The sequence below is a fragment of the Poecilia reticulata genome, linkage group LG3 (assembly GCF_000633615.1).
Source record: "Poecilia reticulata strain Guanapo linkage group LG3, Guppy_female_1.0+MT, whole genome shotgun sequence".
In the NCBI taxonomy this organism is placed as follows: domain Eukaryota; kingdom Metazoa; phylum Chordata; class Actinopteri; order Cyprinodontiformes; family Poeciliidae; genus Poecilia; species Poecilia reticulata.
Genome location: NC_024333.1, coordinates 32,659,814 through 32,680,682, shown reverse-complemented (window position 1 = coordinate 32,680,682; position 20,869 = coordinate 32,659,814). Strand labels below are relative to the sequence as shown.

At 41.3% G+C, this 20,869-nt stretch overlaps 1 protein-coding gene across 1 annotated transcript in view; it reads left to right on the top strand.

Moving 5' to 3' along the window:
* Positions 1-10,003: 10,003 nt before the first annotated feature.
* Positions 10,004-20,869, top strand: part of adamtsl5 (ADAMTS like 5) — a 34,141-nt gene continuing 23,275 nt past the window's right edge. Inside the window, exon 1 of the mRNA XM_008406054.2 lies at positions 10,004-10,801. Within this exon, the coding sequence (XP_008404276.1) occupies positions 10,782-10,801 (20 nt within the window). The 5' untranslated portion in view covers positions 10,004-10,781. The remainder of the gene's footprint in view (positions 10,802-20,869) is intronic.

Sequence of the window (20,869 nt, the reverse complement as noted above, 5' to 3'; positions counted from 1 at the left end):
TTTTTAAAAATATTCATATTTTCTTTCAGTGTGAATTGACTCAGTCGTCCTTTAATCCTTTAAATGTTCTACGGGTGATAGAAGGCCGACTTTGTACCGGTTTTTATGTTGCTCTGAAGGTTCAGGTCAGAGTTCATCACGACGCCCAGCCTGACCTCTGGTTTCTAGCTGTAATAACTGAAGATTGTTCCTCTTTAGGTTCAAACATAGTAACTTCAGTTTTGTTTCTGTTCAGCTGGAGAAACCTAAGACGCCTGAAATGATTTGTTCTAAGCATCTGTTCAGTGATTGGATGGATTCTGAGTCACCTGGTGACATCATAACGTAGAGCTGTGTATCATCTGCATAGTTATGGAAACTATTTGGATTTCCTGTTATAAGCTGAGCTTGTATGAGCATACATCGTTCTCATGAGACTTCTGGGAACTTTGTAGCTGGCAGCCATCTTGGTAGGCAGTTTCTATGGAGTTGCTGTGACAACAATAAACAAGCCATAAGCTTAGAAGTAGCTCTCATAACAACTGTTACTCAGTTACAGTTTTTGAGTACTCTACCCACCTCAATGTAATACGAATATAAATATTTGTGATATTTACTGTAGTACTTACTGCCGAGCTAGCAAAGTTAGCTTAGCTAATGTGGCTTTTATCTGCTGGACAAGACGGACGTAGGTCCTTTATAAATCCATTTAAACATCGATTGTATGCAGCCACAGATTTCACTTTTCATGTTCAGTAAATTATGTTATAGCAGAAGGTCAGAGGCAGCTTGTCTGACATGTTTCCATTCGGGTCGATCCCCACAGCGGCCATTTTATTGATATGTCTTTCTCTTGCTTGTCTGGAGTGTCCATGTATTTTCTTTTTGTTGGTTTCGAAGCCATTGCTCCACTATGCATTGCACATGCCTACCAAGACGGTGCCAGGTGCGGATCACTTCTGTTTCAGACTTGTGGGAACAATGTATTGAATAAGAGAGGTCCCAGGACTGAGGTCTTCACATCCATCCATCCATTTTCTTTCACCCTTGTCCCTCAGTGGGGTCGGGAGGGTTGCTGGTGCCTCTCCAGCTAATGTTCCGGGCGAGAGGCGGGTTCACCTGGACAGGTCACCAGTCTGTCGCAGGGCAACACAGGACACACAACCATGCACACACACACTCACACGTAGGGGCAATTTGGAGAGGCCAGTTAACCTGACAGTCATGTTTTTGGACTGTGGGAGGAAACCGGAGTACCTGGAGAAAACCCACCATGCACAGGGAGAACATGGAGACTCCATGCAGAAAGACCGGGAATCGAACCCAGAACCTTCTTGCTGCAAGGCAACAGCTCTACCAACTGCGCCACTGTGCAGCTGGTAGAGCTCACGTCTTAGCTACATTCTAAGACGTGAGTTTCCTCGGCCACCATGCTCTATCTTTGTCTTTCTCGGATGCCCACACAGCTTCACCTCTGCTCTTCTGGTGCTTTATGACTTAAATAGATTAATTCTTCAGAGCAGCAGCAGGACCAGAGCAGAAATGACTAAAAACAAACATTGTTCCCAGAACAGCAGGAGCAGAAGCCTCCGATCTGCGGTCTGCTTTGTGAAGGGGCTTCGGATGTGGTTCACGGCTTTGGCTTTTGTTTACATGCTTTTGTGCCGTCCTCATCCGACCGCCGTGAGGCCCGATTCTGCTCAGTGGGAACATCTGACAGTAATAAGCGGCTCAGAGAGAGGACCTTGTTTGCAGAGAGATTTCCATCCAGTAAACGTGAAGCTTTGGTTCTGTAAACTTTGTGCTGCAGCTGTTGGTGTTTTGCACCGTGACGCGTTTCTGTCTCTCCTGCATCTGTGCAGGTCGAGTGTTTATCTGTGTTTATCTGTGTTTCCGGTCGCACTAAAGCAGGGACGTCCAAACTGTTCCTCATGTGTGACAAAACTGTTGACTCAAAAGTTGCAGTGGGCCAAAAAATAAAAAATAAAAATGAAGAAGCCCAATTTTTTTATTTTTTATTTTTTTGAAGATGGATATTTATTGTAGATTCAAAACTTGAAAGGAATTTTTATGAGTGTATTAGAGCCACTGCAAATAAAAAGAACATGAAATAATTTTATTTACAATAAACTACTTGTAAATAAAAACAATCATTTTATTTTTTTAATGAAACACAAAAATATAATAATTTTATTTGTAAATATTTTTTTATATTTACAATAAAAAAATCAAAAGTTAGTGGAGTAAATTTCCACCAAAAACTAAAGAAAATAAATTCAGTGTTTGATCTCAGACATTTCTGAAAAACAAAAAAACTTTGAAATTTTCTGAGTTTCAAAAGTCAAAAATRTTCAACATTTGAAACTCAGAAATGTTTAAGTTTTTTGTGACCWTGATGTTAATTATAATGTTAATAAATAATGTAGATTTTGAACGTTTGCTGTATTTAAAAGAAAGGCAACGTTTTAATCTCCTAGCTGAATTCTTCTTTGCTCAGTCCGATGGGATGGAAAGTTTGTCAACATCAACTTTCAAATTTTGCCAAAAATTCTCCAAAACATGTAGGTCTGGACTTTGACTAGSCCATTGAAACGAATGGAAACGCTCTGATCCAATAACTACAAAATAGTCTTGCAAAAAAACAAGCAAAAACAAATCAATTCAAWATAAAACTTATGAACTTATAAGACCAGCTTGTCCTTCGTGTTGACATGAAATGAAAACTCAAGGGGTCCCAATACTCATCCACGGCTACAACAAATCTATTTCTCTTAGGAGCATTTTWWAAAAAACTTTGTTACAGTTTGCATCAAATTTTAAAGTCAACTTTTCATTCAAGCAAACATTTCCTGACAGCGTGATGTATTTGTTGGAGGAACAGACACGATTCCTGCTATTTAAACACAATTTAAGCAACTTTTAGAAAAAAGCAAACAATGTTTTGCCACGGAAAACATTTRCTCCCGATCTAAAGCCCAGTTTTCTGCTGATAGATTCCCTCAGACTGTTTGGTTTCTGTACATAAACTCCTGCTGCAGATGTTTGTCCTGCTGAACGGCTCAGTTAAAGTAATGGATGGTATTTACTGGAGGTTTTAAGTGGCTTTTATTTCTCTTGTGGGAAAGCGGTTGGTAGGTTTCATTGCCGGTTGTGTGTAATGAAGTGTGTGTGTTATGATGAACTGGGGAAAGCGTGTAAGCTCATGTCTGATTTGATGGACAGATTTGACTGCTGCACACATCCCCTGGAAAGAAACCAGGTGTTTGTGGAGGATTTCCCTGCAGACGTCGCCCTCCTCCCTCTGCCAGCCGTAAGTTTAATGTCGGTGATTTCTTTGTTCAACCTTCATTTATTAACTTTAAAAACTCCAATGCAGATTTATATGTAGCCTAAATAGTGCCCTCGTGGAAATCGTGGAAATTCACGCAAAACCAAATAAATAGCTTTTTACGTAAGGTGATTATTTGTGAGTTTATTTGACATTTTCTGCTAAAGTAGTAAAAAACATTGATGATTGCTTACTCCCATCTGCAGGGGGCAGTATTTCTTACTTCTGCTACACTGCTGCCTCAGCCTCACTGGATGTCTAGTTAAAGTCCGTGATCAATATGGCGAATAACAGAAAAAGTCACATTTACTGTCATACGGAAGAGGAAAGCAGAAAATTATCATGAAAATATTACAAAATTCCTTCCTAATATTTATAAATTAGCAACACAAAATCACTAACCGTGTTTCCGTTAACCATAAAAATGCGCAAATTGAAATTATGAAAATAAATTTGCTGAATGGAAACCTGGCAATTTTGAAAAAAGTCACGTTTCGTGATGAAAAGTTGTTCAGTTAGATGACGTGGTTTTTCAGCCATATTGGAATTAGTTTATTCACAATGGAAACTATTTTTTCGAGTCACATGATCAACAACCGGACGTTTCTACTGGCGGAAATGACAAAGAAGATGACAGGAAGTGGCAGAAGGATGATGGTTTGTTTGTTTTTTTCAGATCATCACACGTTCATAAATGGTTGTGCGTCATTCCAACGTGTTGAATCCATAACTCTTCTGCAAAATGGCCGACCCGCATACATAGCTGCTCCCAAGTAGGCGGGACTTGTCGCTCCGATGCCGCAATAAGATGCCAATGTCTCCTCTGATTGGCTGACAGATTATCAGCGCCAGCGAATGGTTGCCATGGAGATTAAAGGATTTCTGAAACATGCAGGAAGGAATCAAKGCAACACTCCAGTTATGAGTTAATAACATATAAATGGCTGATCTGGTAGATTTCATTGCCTGTTTGTGTTTAATGAACTGTGTTTTATGATGAATTGGAAAAAACACATAAATTCATGTCTGAATCGAGATCTCACGGACAAATGTGACTTCTGCACACACACCTCCTGGAAAGCAACGTGTTTGTTTGACTGCCGCTCCGCCAGCCGTAAATTTAAAGCCGCTGATCTTTTTTTTTTTTTTCAACCTCCTTCATTTATGAACCTCATGAACCTCATAAATCCCGGCCTGCGGAGTGTGTGTTCCCGTCCTAATCCTGCTGGAGCCATTAAAGCCACGCCACGTCCAGATCATGTCAGAACATCACATGGGGATCTGCTTCCCAGGTGACGGCAGGTTGGGATAAAAGAGTTTTAATTGGATCATTTTTCACGTTAAAACAGACAAAATTGTGCAGGCATTCAGGTAATTCTAAATTATCTATAAAGGAAAATGCAAACTGTTGAATAGGGAATCATTGTTGACACACCAGCTGATCGAAACTTTAATCCAGGTTTTATTTTAATCAATATCTTCAAAAATCCAAGGCAGAAGAACATCAGTGGGTAACAGACGTTCCTGTCCAAAAGCAGCATAAAAACAGATCCACAGGTTTAAACGGTGATCAAAGATTAAAATCATTCAAACTTAAAGATAAAAAGTAGATCTACAAGCAACAGGTGATCTACAACCACTACCAAAAGCTACTCCTATCCACCACAAGGAACTGCAAATATGTGCTTTTATCTTGATTTTTGACAGAACTGGTGGATTTCTTTTAAGCCGATTGGTTTTCTGCCACAAACCTGAGTTGCAAACATCGTCTTTCATCTTTAAGTTAAGTTTAAATGTTTGGTACATTTCAGCAAAAGGCAGTTTAAGGTATTTCACACCGAAGAACCAAAACGTAACAAAGTAGCTACACATAAAACAAGCAATAAACATTACATTTTCTCAAATGCCATCGTCAAAATCATCAAATAGATACAAATCAAATATATTGATCAATGTTCCAGTTGTTACTGATCACAGGCAAATCTTAACAGGTGAGTTTTAACCCTGGTTTAAAGGGACATTATTATGTAAAATCTACTTTTACATCATGTTATAAAGTTGTTCCCTCATGCATGTTTGAGAAATCCTTTAATCTCCATGGCAACCATTCAGCTACAAAATGCATGGGTGGACTTAGCTCCGCCTTCAAGGCGCAGCTCCTCCCCTGAGCTTCAGTCTCCACGCTCTACTAGCGCTCATCATCTGCTAGCCAATCAGAGGAGACGTTGACGGTCCATTCAGGCGTCGGAGGAACAAGCCCCGCCTACGACTACTGTGACGGTGCGGCGAGAGGTTGGAGAAGGAGTTAGCAGCGGCGGTTAGCCACTCTAACCCAAAACAGCAGGACGCACTTTTGAAGTATTCCACSCTTTCAATTTATTWAACTTCGTCCACATACAGCCAGATCTCCACGGTACTAAGCATTATATTTCCATACATGAGAAAAGTAACGTTAGTTTACCGCTCTGCACCTCATCATCACCTATGTTCTCTTCTACAACAAAATGGAAGACTAGTTCTTCTTCTGTACAATAGTGCAACAACAAAGGAAATAGGCGCCCCCTTRAGGCGATACCTACTCATCTCTAGGAACCAAACAGCATAATGACTGTTACACTACGTATTCTGCGCTTTTGGGAAATTGGGTTAGCAATCACTTAAACAAAATGTTTTTACAAAAGAAAAGGTGCAATAAGTTCACAAATAACTGCATTAATGTGAAAAAACAAAACGGGAATCTTTTGATTTTGCGTGAATTTCCACGATTAGAGTCAGTAAAAAGCTGGAGGGACTGTTTTTGTGTTGCTTTGCAATAAGACGGTTGAGAGTTTGAATCTCGGAATAGAGTCTTTCTGCATGGAGTTTGTATATTCTCCCTGTGCATTGTGGGTACTCTGGCGTCCTCCCAAAGTCCAAAAACATGGCCGCTGGGTTATTTGGTTACTGTAAATTGCCCTTAGGTGTGTGCATGGGCGTGGACAACAGCAGCATGGAAAGTTTCTGCATATATTTTGCTGCGTTGCGCCACAGTTGAGCCCACAGTTAATCGGTTTTCTTTGTGGTGGGATCCTCACCGCTCCCCAACGTCACCCTAAAGACGCCCTTTAGCACAGAGGCAGACATGGAAAACCTGCAGGCTGTCGCACACAAAGGCGGCCCTGATGGCCTCGCATGCTAGGCGCACAAACATGAGGATTACTGTAAACACTCGGCTATCAGTGAAGAGGCTCAGCGGAGACGAAGTGTGTGTTGGGGGAACCGTAGGGAGGGCAGAGAGGCTGGCCGACGGGCCGGGACATGTCCACCCAGCCCACAGCTACAAACTAATCGTTATAGATGGCAAGAAAGAACCTGGGAGGGAAGCAATTTGTAAGTTAAGCTGAGGCTTCGTTTGAGTTAACAACGCAAAACTCAGTGCAGACTTTAAAGGGACAGTATGTAAAATCTGCTTTTTCAGCTTTACATCACGTTGTAATGTTTTTCCCAGAACATACCCGGAGTGTTGCTTTCATTCTTTCGTGCACGTTTGAGAAATCCTCTAATCTCCATGGCAACCATTCAGCTCCAAACTCCTGGGTGGACCGAGCTCCGCCTTTGATTTGCAGCTCCTCCCCCTCTCAGCTCCTTCAAACTAGCCAGCAGCAATTAGCAAACACCTGATGGAGCTGCTTAGCTCATAATGGCAGCTACTTCTCCCTGGTGCAACCCTGGTGAAAACGTTGTTAAAGGGTTAATAGAGGAGCCATGTTGGAAGGCAGAGTGTCTCTTAAAGAGACAGAGGCCCAATTTCAAGGCATTGAGTTAGGAAGTAGATTTAGTTATATATACAGCATTTTTATGAAGGTAGCATAGTATGTTGAAACTATGAAATGGCACTTTGTGCCTGGAAAACACATAATATTACCACTTCAGTGTTTTTTGGTGTCCGGAAAGTTAGCCGTTTTAAAAACCTCCAGAATGTAACTTCACCAATCAGCAAGCCAAGCCCGTTACCAAGCAACCAAACCTGAGCCCAGCCTGTTTGGTCAGCTGGTTTTACTGCTGTGTGTCTGTACAATGGCTGCTGGAAGAGACAAGTGTCTAGTTGATGATTTACTATCCAGAAACCACTTGCTGCATTCTTATTGGTTGCGCAGCAGGCTCCACTTCTGCTTTTCAAAGACGTATACGATGGGATTGCAGCCATTTTTATGCGCGAGTGTAAACGTTGAGTTGAGGGTTCGTGGCCAGCAGTGACAGAGAGGAGGGGATGCTCTGCTCTCTGGATCAGGTTCCTGTCGTCCAACTGGAGGCGAAGAATAAAACAGGAAAACATGAAGCTGAGTCATCAGAAACGGCACAAAATGAGAACCTGGCCATGAACCGTGACACATTAGGTCCAATAAGCAGCTGCTAATGCAGGACTCATGTTCAGCTAAACCTGTTAATGAGCTGCTGATCCTCCAACCCGTCTGACGAAGCCAGTGGAGAGAATCCGGAGCTTTCTGGAGCCAAACTTCTCCGTTAATCTCAGTCAGATTCAGACTGGATGGCAGCTGATGATTCACAGCCGCTCCGACTCCCGCAGCGGGAATGTCGGCCTTCGCTGCTTTGTCATGTTTCTGGTATTTTGGATCTTCAGATCTGTGCAGCTCAACAGCCTGCTTTCATTACCCAGCATGCTAAAGCTCTCCCCCTCCCTGGATGGTAGGAAATGTCGCTTGAATCAAACACTTGGCCACTGAGTTCAGCATCCCTGTGGTTCTGTTTGGAGATACAAACCCGATCCGGTTTCCTCTGTTGTGTCTGCAAGACTCAAGGCTGCATGTTGAAACCTCCCGACTCGGCTGAGGTGTGTCTCAGCTGCAGCTCCTCATGAAGGGACCGGGGAGGAGCCGCAGGTCGCAGAGAGGCCAGGTGGTTTCAGCCAATACCTGCGGTGGTCGGCTGCCGGAGCTCGGTGGAACTTATCCGGCTCCAACTGCACTTCCTGAAGTAAACCTTTCGGCTTTTCAAACTCTGAAAATTTCCCCTCAAAAAATCTAGGAAACTTCTGGGATTAATGTCGAATTTTTTACTTTTCAAACTCAGAAATGTCCAAATTCTTTTCTAGAAAATGTATGAGATAAAGCGAAAATATTGCTGATATTTTTTCTAGCAAATTTTCAACTTTTCAATCACAGAAATTTCCATAGGTTTTCTAGAAAATTTGGGTCTGGTGTCATGATGTGTCGTTTCACATCATGATGCTCCATCAGAACCGAACCCGTCCGTTGTAACCCAAATGGATCCAGCATGACCCCAGCGCAGACCAGGTGAGACAAACTGGCAGAGCTGGTAGAAACCAGTTACTTTTACTCTCACCCAGAGTTTCTGGGTTCCCTCAGACGCCCGCTGAGAGGCTGGCTTCGTTCACCGCCGCAGTAGAAACGTCAGAAACGAAACACAGACGGAGAAAAAAGCAGATTCAGTTTCACACAGGCAAGAAAAGAATGACGCAGAAGAAGAGGTGATTAACCCGGAGCGATGTCTGGACACGCAGATGATGTTTGTTTTCCTGAAAATCAGCCGTCACAGAGGCGACGCTCATGGTTTTCTCCACCCAATTTAAAAAAAAAAAAGAATCTTCTGAGTTAAAATTCAAACTTTTTGAGGTGCTGAGGTGGTTTAGGGGTTAAGCACAACCCCCATATGGAGGCCTTAGTCCTCGACACGGCTGTCGAAGGTTCGATTCTTGGCCTGGTAACCTTTGCTGCATGTCTTCCCTTCTCTCATTTCCCTCTTTCCTGTCAAATAAAGGCCAATTAAGCCTGAAAATGTGTCACTTTTATGCGAACCCCTGAGAGTTTGGCACCACTAAGCAACGAATTAGTTTGCTTGTGCTTTGGGCCGGCTCTGTACGTCAGATAGTCTTCGGTCAGAGGTCTCTTCAGATTCGTTGCAAGACTGACTGCTGCTGGAGATCCTTTGTTTAAAATGTTAAGTTGCATCAACATAATTCAGTTGTTACCAGCAATTTATCTAATCAACTATTTACCTTTTTTTCAGTGCAAATCAGACTCTGATGGACTTTCTTGACTTTTTAGTTACTAAATGTAAAATATATTCTAATAGCGTCCATTTTATGTCTCCTGTTTTGAGAAATGTTCTACAAAAAACCTTTAGAAACTTTTTCTAAACTTTTTGACTTTAGAAATTTTTTCAGAGTTTCAAGAAGACAAAAAAAAAAGAAATTTCCAAGTTGCATCTAGAAAATTTCTGATGTCAAAATTTCAGCTTTTTTCTTGCAGATTTTCAACTTTTCAAATTCAGAAAATTTCTACATTTTACTAGAAAATTTGTAAGCTTGATCTCAAAAGCTAAAATTTTTTCTGGACAAATACCCAAATTTTGAAACTGAGAAATTTCTGAATTTTCTAGAAAATTTCAGTTTCTTCTGGCAAATGTTTGACTTTAGAAATTTTCAAGTCTTTTCTAGAAAATTTTTGAAGTTTAAAAATTTCTATTTCTTTTCTTCCACATTTTCGAATTGTGTAACTCAAAATTAATCTCAAAATTTGCTTAAAAACATCTTTTAAAGCACATTTTCGACCTTAAGAGTTCAGAAAACACCAACGTATATTTTAGTTTATTTATTTTAGAACATTTCTGATATTATTCTCAATATTTTTTTTTATTTTATGGCAGAAATTTACACAGTTTTTGTTTGCCATTTACAATTGCCCAAATACTCCGTCGTAAAAACATGTCCATCACATTCTGATGAGATGAAAATTTGTGAAAATCTGCCTTTTAGCAGCAGGTCCAGCGCCGCGCAGCTGCGCAGTGGAGACGCTCCTCTGAGTTGTGCGCAGCTGCTGCGCTCTGATTGGCGCAGAGAGGCGTGTTCCCCGCAGGAATGCGGCGCTCAGGTGGAGGGAGAGTCACCGACTCAGAGCTCTGCGCTCCACAGCTCGCAGGACGCTCCGCGCTGCGCACCGCTGCTCTCCTTTGCGCACTTTGAGCGGACAGATCAGCCGCAACCTGCTGCTGATTTGACTTGGAATCTGTTTCGTGTAAAAGTTTATTTCTCAATCGGACTGATTTTCTCATGACTCACAGCTGGTGAACTTATCACGTCACTTCTTGCAGCAGGACTGTCCTCAGGAAGATGCGTTCATGTTTTCCACGCTCAGCTTTCCCCAGAAGGACCGAAGGGATGTGAGGCGCTTTGGGAGCCGAGAGCGCAGCTGCTTGGATGGATCTTCCCTCCAGCTGAAGGAGAATCAGCAGAAATAATAGAAATTATTCCCTACCGCGTGTTTCTAGAGACGGACCGGACCGGACCGGACCGGACCGCAGCAGGACGCGCACAGCCAGCAGACCGGACATGGGCTCTGTGTTTGGGTCTGGACACCCTGCAGCGGGGCCGCGCCGCGCGTCACAGCCGCGTTGTTTCACATCATGATGCTCCATCAGAACCGAACCCGTCCATTTTAACCCAAACGGATCCAGCATGGCCCCAGCGCAGACCAGGTGAGACAAACTGGCAGAGCTGGTAGAAACCAGTTACTTTAACTTTAGTAAAAATACTTTTAGGAATATTTTTACTGCGCTGATTACGTCATAATGTTATGACGTATTTTTACACATGCAGTTTTTATTAAAGTTTCAAAACTTTTATTTTGAAGGAAACTAATTTGGAAAAAAAATACATTTTGCCTGATTTTGTTATTTTATGTTACTTGTTGTCATTTTAGTCCTTAAAATACAAAAATGTCCACTTAATTTTATATTTTGGTTGGTTTGATTAATGAACTTTTAAATCTTAAATGGTTGATACTTTAGTAAACTTTTTACCAAACACTTTTTTACCCTTGGTTGAAGTTTTACTGTCTCTGTTGGGGTCCAGCTTTGTGAAGTGACACATTCCTCCGACTGCAGCAACTTTAAATATTTACCTTGAGTTACTTTTTTTCTTGCAAAGGCTTGAAGATTTGCTGAAGAGGGAGGCGACAGATTCCAGACAGTTTGTTTCTCAGTTTGCTTCGTTTTCTGCAGATTTTACTGATTCATATTTACTGAAGTTCTTATTTGTTTTTTTTCTGTTCCCTCACATAATGCTCATAGCAGCACCACAGCATGATGCTGCTATTACCATGTTTCATACACAGCATTTTGGGAAAGGAAACAATGAATTGTGACTTTAATCTCAAAATAAAGTTAGTTTTATGTCAGAATTATGATTTTAGTGTTTAATTTCATAAAGACGTGGATTTAACAGGAACATTTTGAAAAAGTAAAAAATGTTTCATTTTGAAAGTCAGAAATGTTCAAATTCTTTTAATGAAATATCTTGGAATAATGGAAAATTTTCTGAATTTTTTTATTTATTTTTTTACTTTTGATAATCAAAAATTTCCTAATTTTTTCTAAAAAAAAATTCTATGATTAATTTCAACATTTCTGAATTTTTTTTGCTCTTCAAACTGAGTTTTTTTTTCTAGACAACTTATAAGATTCATCTATTTTTTGTTGTTTTTTTCTATTTTTTTTCAACTTCTTAAGAAATTTCCATGTTTTTTCTAGAAAATGTCTGGGATTCATCTCAACACTTCTGACTTTTTCTGAAAAATTTCAGACTTTTCAATCTCAGAAATGTCCATGTTTTTTCTCAGAMTGTAAGAGATTTTTGGTGGAAATTGACTCCATTTTTCATGTGTTTAAAGTGGCCCTGGTATGCCGTCGTAGTTTTGAGGTAATCCTGCTTCCGTATCGTTGCTCTGCTTTTATCTCCTCTGTCACCAGCTATAAATACTCGGCTCATATTTGATCTGATCTGTCGCCGCTGCAGAGAAACCCGGGCTTCTGCCCCCTGAACCTTTACATTAAAACCTGTTTCTGAAAGTCTTTCACAGCGGAGGGTGAAATGTTTTCAGTTGGTTTGGAGTGAGACGTGACTCTGGAGAAGTTTGGCCCCTGGCGCTTCTCTTCTGATGACTCTCAGGAGGAATGTGTGTGAGATCCAGCCGTCAGATTCATGAACACATTTAATCTGCTTACCTTTGGAAGACTGAGCATATGGCTCCACAACGAGCGCTCTGATTGGTTCTTACACACAGTGATGTCATTCCTCCAGGGAGGAATTTGGATGCACCAGGTATCAACACGAGAGAAATTTGTTGTTAGCAAGATAACGTGGTTCAGAGCAGCGAAAGGTTTAATCCGGCTCCTGTTTTGGATGAAAACAACTTCATGTTTTACAGAGTTGCAGTGAGGAAGTTCATTATTCTACAGCCATGATCTGTGATGGACGCCAGCTGGAGGGAAGACATGATGCCACCAGAGATTTAGCCTAGGAAGCACAAAGTGAACCATCAGCTTCATAAACTCTGATTTTCACTATAAATAAAACATCATTTACTCCTCAGAAGTGTTGGAGAAGTAATACTGACGTTCACACCAGCTCCGTTTAGTCAAGTTTAATTCAGTCCGTTTGTCTAAAACGTCCGGCTCGGCTGAAGAGGTCAGAACTCAAACTCTGGTCCACCTACAAACCTCAGTCTGTTCGGTTGCAGTGACCAGGAAGTGGACAAAAGCACCGGGCATTCTGGGTAAATACAACCAAATCAAACATGCTAGCCTAGCGATAGAAGGAAAAATAATAAAATAAAGAGAAATCTTAAAACCGCTAAAATCTGATGCCACTCCGTTCGTGAAGAAGGAAGTTGTGCTTCGTGACTTCAGACATTTTTGTGTCGTTTCCTTCAGTGGTTCTTCGGTTTTCTAGAAAAAACTAAAAAAATTCTTAGCTTGAAAAGTAAAAACATTTCTAGAAAACACTTATACTGTTAAGTTGAATTTCAGAAATATTCTAAAAAATAATAACATTTTCTGAGTTTGAAAAGTCAAAAATTGGCAAGAAAAAACTTGGAAATTTATCGGTTTCAAAAGTAAAAAAAAATAAAAAATTCACTTTTGAAACCAATAAAATTTCCAAAAGTCAAAAACTTCTCAGTTTTCTCATACAAATTCTGGAGCTCAGAAATGTTCATGATTTTTCCAGAAAATTTCTCAGATTAATCTAAATATGTTTGAGTTTTTTTGACAGAAATGTTTTGTTTTTTTTCTACGTATAATATCCGTAACGTCACATCTTAGTGCCTGGAAGTTGATTTTAATCTAAAAGAAAAAGAAGGGTTTCCATTCATGCCCAGAGAAACTCCTGATGCTTTCACGTATCATCAAACAGACCAGAAACACTTAATTGTCTAATCTCTGGACTTGTTTATTATATTTACATTTGGCTTCCTGGTTTAAACCTGAGCTGGGCTTTTTGGATCAGGTTTCCACGTTCTTGTTGTCGCATGCATCTTTGGTTAGCTTGAGGTTTAAACGAATCAGATTAGCTTGGAGTTAAGAGACCTTTAATCTCTCTTCTTATTGGTTCACTTCTCCTGCAAACTCTTTCCCACTTGCAGTTATTAAACGTATTTGAGTAACTTATATTTTTATCTCTCTGAGCTGTAAAAAGCATCAATCCCCTCCTTGAATAACAAAGTTTTTTTTCCATCTTTGAATCAAAGGGGAATAATTTTTGGCCTCCAGTTTAGTGAAAAAATGCAACAAAGAGTCAGTTTGTGTCCCTTAAAAAATGACTAACATGCAGCGACTTTCTGCTCCCAATTTAAAACGTTGCAGCTGCAGTTTTCTTGTCAGGAAACGGTGTCCATAAAGGATAAAAGGAAAGTTAATTAACTAATCAACGTCGGGTCGGATCCTAAAGGTCCGACCCGACAGCGAAACGTCAAAGTGTTCAGATGATTCCAGGTTCCTGCTAACTCGGCTCCAACTAGAAAATAGTATGAGTGAGTGATTACACTAATAAAACTCCCGTTTCAAGGTTCACTCAGATAAAACTTTACAGCTCTAACAAGTCCCTGATTTTACAAATCCAGCCTGGGAGTTTGTGACGTTTCTTTTTGACGCCTTCTTGAGGTTTTTTTACGTCGGTATCATGTATTTGTATCAGTCGCCGTGTCTCATGTTGCAGAGCGTGATTGCAGATGACCTTGGAGGCTCTGATTCAGTCAGAGGCTGAGAAGATAATCTCATAATCCCTGAGGTATGATGGTGAACCGAGTCTCTCTGTCATGAAAGGAGCAAATTAGCCAAAGCGAAGGAACAAAAGAAGGAGAACAAATCAGAGTTTGATCTCGAAATTTTGCCAGCAGGGAATCTGCATTTGTTTCCTTCAAGTTTTTTTATTCCAAATTGAAATTTTCTTAGCTGCACAGTGGCGCAGTTGGTAGAGCTGTTGCCTTGCAGCAAGAAGGTTCTGGGTTCGATTCCCGGTCTTTCTGCATGGAGTCTCCATGTTCTCCCTGTGCATGGTGGGTTTTCTCCAGGTACTCCGGTTTCCTCCCACAGTCCAAAAACATGACTGTCAGGTTAATTGGCCTCTCTAAATTGTCCCTAGGTGTGAGAGTTGTGTGTCTCTGTGTTGCCCTGCGACAGACTGGCGACCTGTCCAGGTGACCCCGCCTCTCGCCCAGAACGTTAGCTGGAGAGGCACCAGCAACCCTCCCGACCCCACTGAGGGACAAGGGTGAAAGAAAATGGATGGATGGATGGAATTTTCTTAAAGCATCTCAATCTAGAGTTCCTTTCTGGAGGTTCTTTAAAGTTTTTCTCTAGACTTTTACTGAACTTCACCTCAGTATCTGATTATTTTCAGATGAATGTCAGTTAATGTGATTTTAAAGTACAGCATGAATGTGAAGTCGCATTTTCTACAAATACAAATCTGAAAACTGTGGCATAAATGTTTATTTAGGGAGTTTTCACACTGGCCTTGTTGAATTCGCTTTAATCAAACCGAACAACTCTGGTCCTGCAAACCTCAGTCTGGGTTCGGTTGACGTGAACTCTGTTTGAATGCATGTGTGAACACCAAGCAGCGTAGGGAATTCTGGGTAAATACAACAAAAGCAAATGTGTTAGCTTAGCGCTAGCAGAAGAAATGTCTTGTCATGTTTTGTCAAAGACAAAAGAGAAATCCTAGGCCATTAAAATCTGACACCACCTCATTTTTGCTTTTATTTGGAGAAGAAGGAAGCAGTGCTCAGAGGTTTTTTTGTTGTTTTCTTCAGTGGTTCTTGGTGCAGCGCCCCCACAGGCGGGGAGGGGAACAGGTTTGACTCAGTGCTGTGAACCACAGCAGCTGAAAATGTCACAAATGTCTACCAGACTATCAGTTTTAAGTTAATAATTCCTTAATATTGATGGCAGATTATTTCTCTTATGTTAACTTTTTAATCGATATTAAGAAATTATTTACTTAAAACAAGCTACTACATTTTGCTGAAAAGTTATTTATAAGTTAGTTGTGTCTTATTTCAAATGAACTAAGATATTTGTAGGAGAAACTAAACCAAAATACTGAGAAAGATTTTATGTTTTTGCATCAAGTTACAAGTGCGTGACCCATTTTTCTGATTTTTATCACAGAAAATCTTTAATTTCTTCAGTTTCACTGATGTGAAACAGGTTTTTGATGTAGCAGACAGTAGTCGTTTAAAAGTCGTCTCTCTGCTGTTTGTCAGTAAAGCAGCTGCGGAGGCACAAAGCGTCTCCTCTGAGGGCTTGTTTTGTTTTGTTAGCAGGACCTGAGCGAGGCCACGGCGCCTCGTCAACACAAACGCGGGGTCAGAGTTCAGCGCCGACCTCAGACCCAACATCTGCTCCCGTTCAGCAGCGCGCTGCGCGTCGCCCGCAGGACGAATCCCGAACACGGACAGACCTCTGAGGGGTCGCAGGTCAAAGCCAGGCCCTGCTTCTCTGGGTCAACATGTAGAAACACTCCAGTCAAGGTGTCTCCCACCTTCTCTGGGGTCAAAGGGCACATGGGTGCGCGTTCGCCGCAGAGAAGTGACTGCAGTTTGTTTGTTCAGGGTGTGAATGTGAGCCTACCTGCCGCTCAGGGTGTTTGAGTTCACAGAGGAGATTTAGCTCTCCTCTGCATTGTGCAGGAGCTGCACCTGCAGGTGGCGCTGTTTGGGATTATTCAATTAAACCCTGACTAATATCACCGGCTGAATCACAACTACTTCATTGGGCTTTTAGAAGTATGAAGCACACGTCTGACTGAAGAGCTTTGGGAGTAAATATCTCTAAATATGTTTTCAGACCTGATAGATTTGGCTTGATTGGGGACAAAAGTTCAATTTACCAACAAACCAAACCATTAGAGCAACCTATTCCCCTCCTCGCCTGTGGGGGCGCTGCACCAAGAACTACAGAAGGAAACAAGACAAAGACACTGAGAGCAGCTTACTTCTTCATGAAATGTAAATGACAATGAAGTGGCATCAGATTTCAGAGGTTGGAGGATTTCTCTTTTATCTTGGCTCGGCTAGCATGTTGGTTTGGGTTGTATTTACCCAGAATGCCCTGCATCATGGTCCACTTCCTGGTAATGGAGCTGTTTCCGGTCTGCTTGGTGTTTACATATGCATTCAAACCAAACCAGAGTTCATTTCAAGAGGCAAAGGGTTTGTATTCGGACCACAGTTCAGTTTATTGGTCCGATTAGGCGTTCACACGTCTCCAAACGAACCGGACCTTCAGATCTCCAAATGGACCGTTTGTCTGGAAAGTCCGGTTTGTTTACAGAGGTGTGAACGGGTAATCGGACCAATAAAGCGAACTCAGTCTCGGTCTGGTTGAAGTGAACTGTGACGAAGTTCAAATGCATTTTTTATCATTTACTTATAAAATAAACACTTAAGAAACATTTTGTTCATTTACAAACAAAAAGATAATACAGGACGGGTTCAATCACCAGCTGAATCACGATTACTTTAGAAGCTAAAGAAGAAGCTAAAGAAGAAGCTAAAATATAAAGCATAAATAAAAAAGCTATGGCTTAGCTTTTAAATCATATTCTTCAGCTTAAGGACATTTAGATCATCCATTCTGCTAAGAGCTTTGAGATACAAACAGTCCTAACATCTGTGACATTTAAGGCATTTGGAGATATGAAAGAAAAATGTCCCAGTAATATTTATAAGAAAGTGGAAGCAAAACAGAAACCGGCAGGAAGTGATGTAAACAAAATGACAATACTTAACACTAAAAGAACCAAAACTGCTACCATAATTAATGCAAACTAAACTGAAACTAATCAACATTTAACCAATTCTAACAACTAAAAACGAGCAAACGCACCACAAACGAATTAAAACTAACTGAATTAGACAAAAAGTCTCAAAATAAAACTAACACAAAGCTAGTATAGATAGATGGATGGATAACTTCATCGTCTGGCTGCTGGTTCTGCCGTCAGTCAAAACAAACAGTCTCGTGTTGATTAAAGACATTTCGCTCCCTCTGCCCTGGAGTTACTCACTAATGTGCAGCTATAGTCTTAATGAGAGCAAGACGAGGCAGGCTGACCCCTGCTGACCCCTGAACGGGCCCCTCAGCCATGGGGGCCGAGCAGTCGGAGTCCAAACATGAGCAGAAACTGATGAATCGCTTAAATCTGTGTATTTCATTAAGTTATGGTGGGGAACTGTCTGTGCTGAGGCTGAAGTGAGGACCCCTCGTTAGGAATGCCTCCATTATTTTTACGGCTGTTCTGGGACGCGGTTTGAGCTCCGAGGTTGTAAAACTCTGAAGAAAAGTCGGGATAAAAAAAAGAAATTAGGAGTTATGATGTGGTTTCTGCTCTTCTCTCTCTCTTTTTATTTAATTAAAAATAATCACGGTTGACGGCGACTTCATTAAATTCACCAGATTTTCACACATGCAGTGAGAAAAGACATAAACTTTCATCTAAACTAAACCTTTCCTGTTTCAGGTTTGGGGGGTTCTTTGCCAAATTATGCATTAAAGCTCCACACCATAAACACAACGATGTGACATCATGGGAAAATCGCTGTGAGATTTGTTTTCCTGTGTGAAAGCTGCACAAAGAGCTCTTAAATCTCCAGGTGGGGTGCCGGACCTCCTCCTCTAATCTAAGTCCAGGATCTCCTCTTGATGGTTTTCTTGGTTTAGACTAAATTTCTTTTTCACATATTGGAACTTTTGGCTGTTTTTATGTTGCTTTTATTTTTTCTATCAGTTGAAACAAGCAAGTCACTGCAGAAGAGACACTAAAATGAAAATAACAGCATCCTGGATTGAAATACAGTGAGAAATATGCAACTGTTAGAGATTACCGCAATGTTAAATGAATATAAATCTGCAACAAGCGAATGCGTTGTCCTGACTGAGGACGCTCCCAGTTCTCCCAGTTCGCCAGACGGAGCGCTAAGGTTTTTGCTAACGGTTTGGAGTTTAAAGTTGAAGCAGACAAATGTTTTATGATCTTATAGACACACAAATTCACTACAAACAGGCCAACATGTTTAATACATATTTTGATATCAATTATTTACCAACTATGCAAAGATTTGCAGATGTTAAAGTTTAGAAAGGTTTAATTTTAGGAATTTTAGACCATCCATCCATTTTCTTACACCCTTGTCCCTCGGTGGGGTCCGGAGGGTTGCTGGTTCCCATCTCCAGCTGGCGTACCGGGCGAGAGGCGGGGTCACCTGGACAGGTCGCCAGTCTGTCACAGGGCAACACAGGACACACAACCATGCACACACACACTCACACCTAGAGGCAATTTGGAGAGGCCAATTAACCTGACAGTCATGTTTTTGGACTGTGGGAGGAAACCGGAGTACCTGGAGAAAACCCACCATGCACAGGGAGAACATGGAGACTCCATGCAGAAAGACCGGGGCCGGGAATCGAACCCAGAACCTTCTTGCTGCAAGGCAACAGCTCTACCAACTGCACCACTGTGCAGCCCCGAATTGTAGACCATTATATATTATATTAAGGATTTATCTTAATATAAAGTCATAGAGGCCAAGAGGCTTTTCCTGACAAACTGATCTCACCTTAGACATGCATTTATTTAAACTTTGCTCTAATTTAAAATCAAATGCAGCAGATTTTGCCCATAAAAGGATAAATCCAGTGCAGGTTCGCTGGTGGAGGTCTGACTGAAGGGATTACAGGATTATCTCCATTAATGCACCAAAGCAGATGTTCCCTCTTTATCTGATTTCCACCAAACTTTAAACAAAACCAGGATCAGAGGACAGGCTGCCTGCTGACGCATTTACAGGCCAAAAGAGAAACAATCAGATTTTTCTGCATTTAGACTCCTTCGTCTTCAGCTAATCAGTAACGTCCATTATTACAACAACCAGCTGGATGGATGACATACAGAAAAAAGAGATTTTGTTTGTTAGTGTATTTTCTTTCATGAAAACTCATAAAAGTCACCAAAAGGTCACGCAAAACCCTGAGATACTGAAGATCAAATAAACGTGTGCGAGAAAGAAAAAGGCCTTTTAAGTCCTTATTTATGTTCTGCTAGCCTCTTTCAGTCAGTGTGACCCTCTTTGTTCCCCTGATAAGACCTCCCCCATGTACGGCCGGGACGGCGCTCTGCTCGGCCGAGTGTGAGGGAGGAGATGTGCATCGTTTAATTGGACGGGGCAACTTAGTGACCTGGGACCGAGCCAAAAGCCACTCCAAAGGCTCAGCGTCAGCTCGGCGTTTACGGCTCTGGGGGGAGATAAAAAGAGACAAAAGAGGCTGAGAGAGATGGACGGCAGAGAGGTGGGAAGGAGGGGGAAACGAGGACGGCAGAAGAAGAAGGGATGACCGGGTTGCTCTAATGTTTCCTCCAGAAAACTCTGAAACTTTCTTCAAAGAGCAAGAAAACCTCCGAGCTCTGAAAGACAAAAAAAATTGCTTGGAAAAAGAAAGTTTCTAGAAAAACAATGAAATTTCAGAGTTTAGGAAGTTGAACCTTTCTAGAAAAAATGCTGGAATTTCACAGCTGCAAAAGTTTAAAATTTGCCAGGAAAAACTAGGAAATTTTGAGTTTAATTTCAGAAATTTTATCGAACAAAAAAGGACATTTCAAATGTTGGAACATTTTTGACTTCTGAAACTCAGAAATTATCCAGAAGTTGAACATTTTCAACTTTTCAAACAAAGAAAAGTCCAAATATTTCCTAGAAAACTTTCTGAGATCAATCTCAGACTTTCTGAGTTTCTTAGCGGAAGTGGAGCTCATCTTTGGTTGCTAGGCAACGGGCGGAATGCCAGTGGGGTTGCTAGGCGACGGACAGTGCCTGCTAATTTGTGACGTTACATTCCGGAGGTTTTTGAAACGGCTTATTTTCCAGACACCAAAAATAAATCTTTAATTTAATTTCACCGGGCAGGTGAGATCCAAGTGGAAGAACAAAAACCTGCATGCAAAAAGGGAATTTTGCACAATGGGTCCCCTTTAAAATGCGATCAGCTCCGGCATGGCTGCCAGATAAGCGGTGACAAAAAGCAAAGCAGCGTCTCAGTGGAGTCCCGAAAAGCGTTGACAGAAATGCCCCCTCCGTGAGTCAGGCGGAGAATCTGCTGCCTGGAGAAACGGAGGAGATGAGGCCGTTTGTAGAGCAAACACACACACACACACACACACACACACATACACACACACACACTGAGAGCTCCACGGAGATGTGA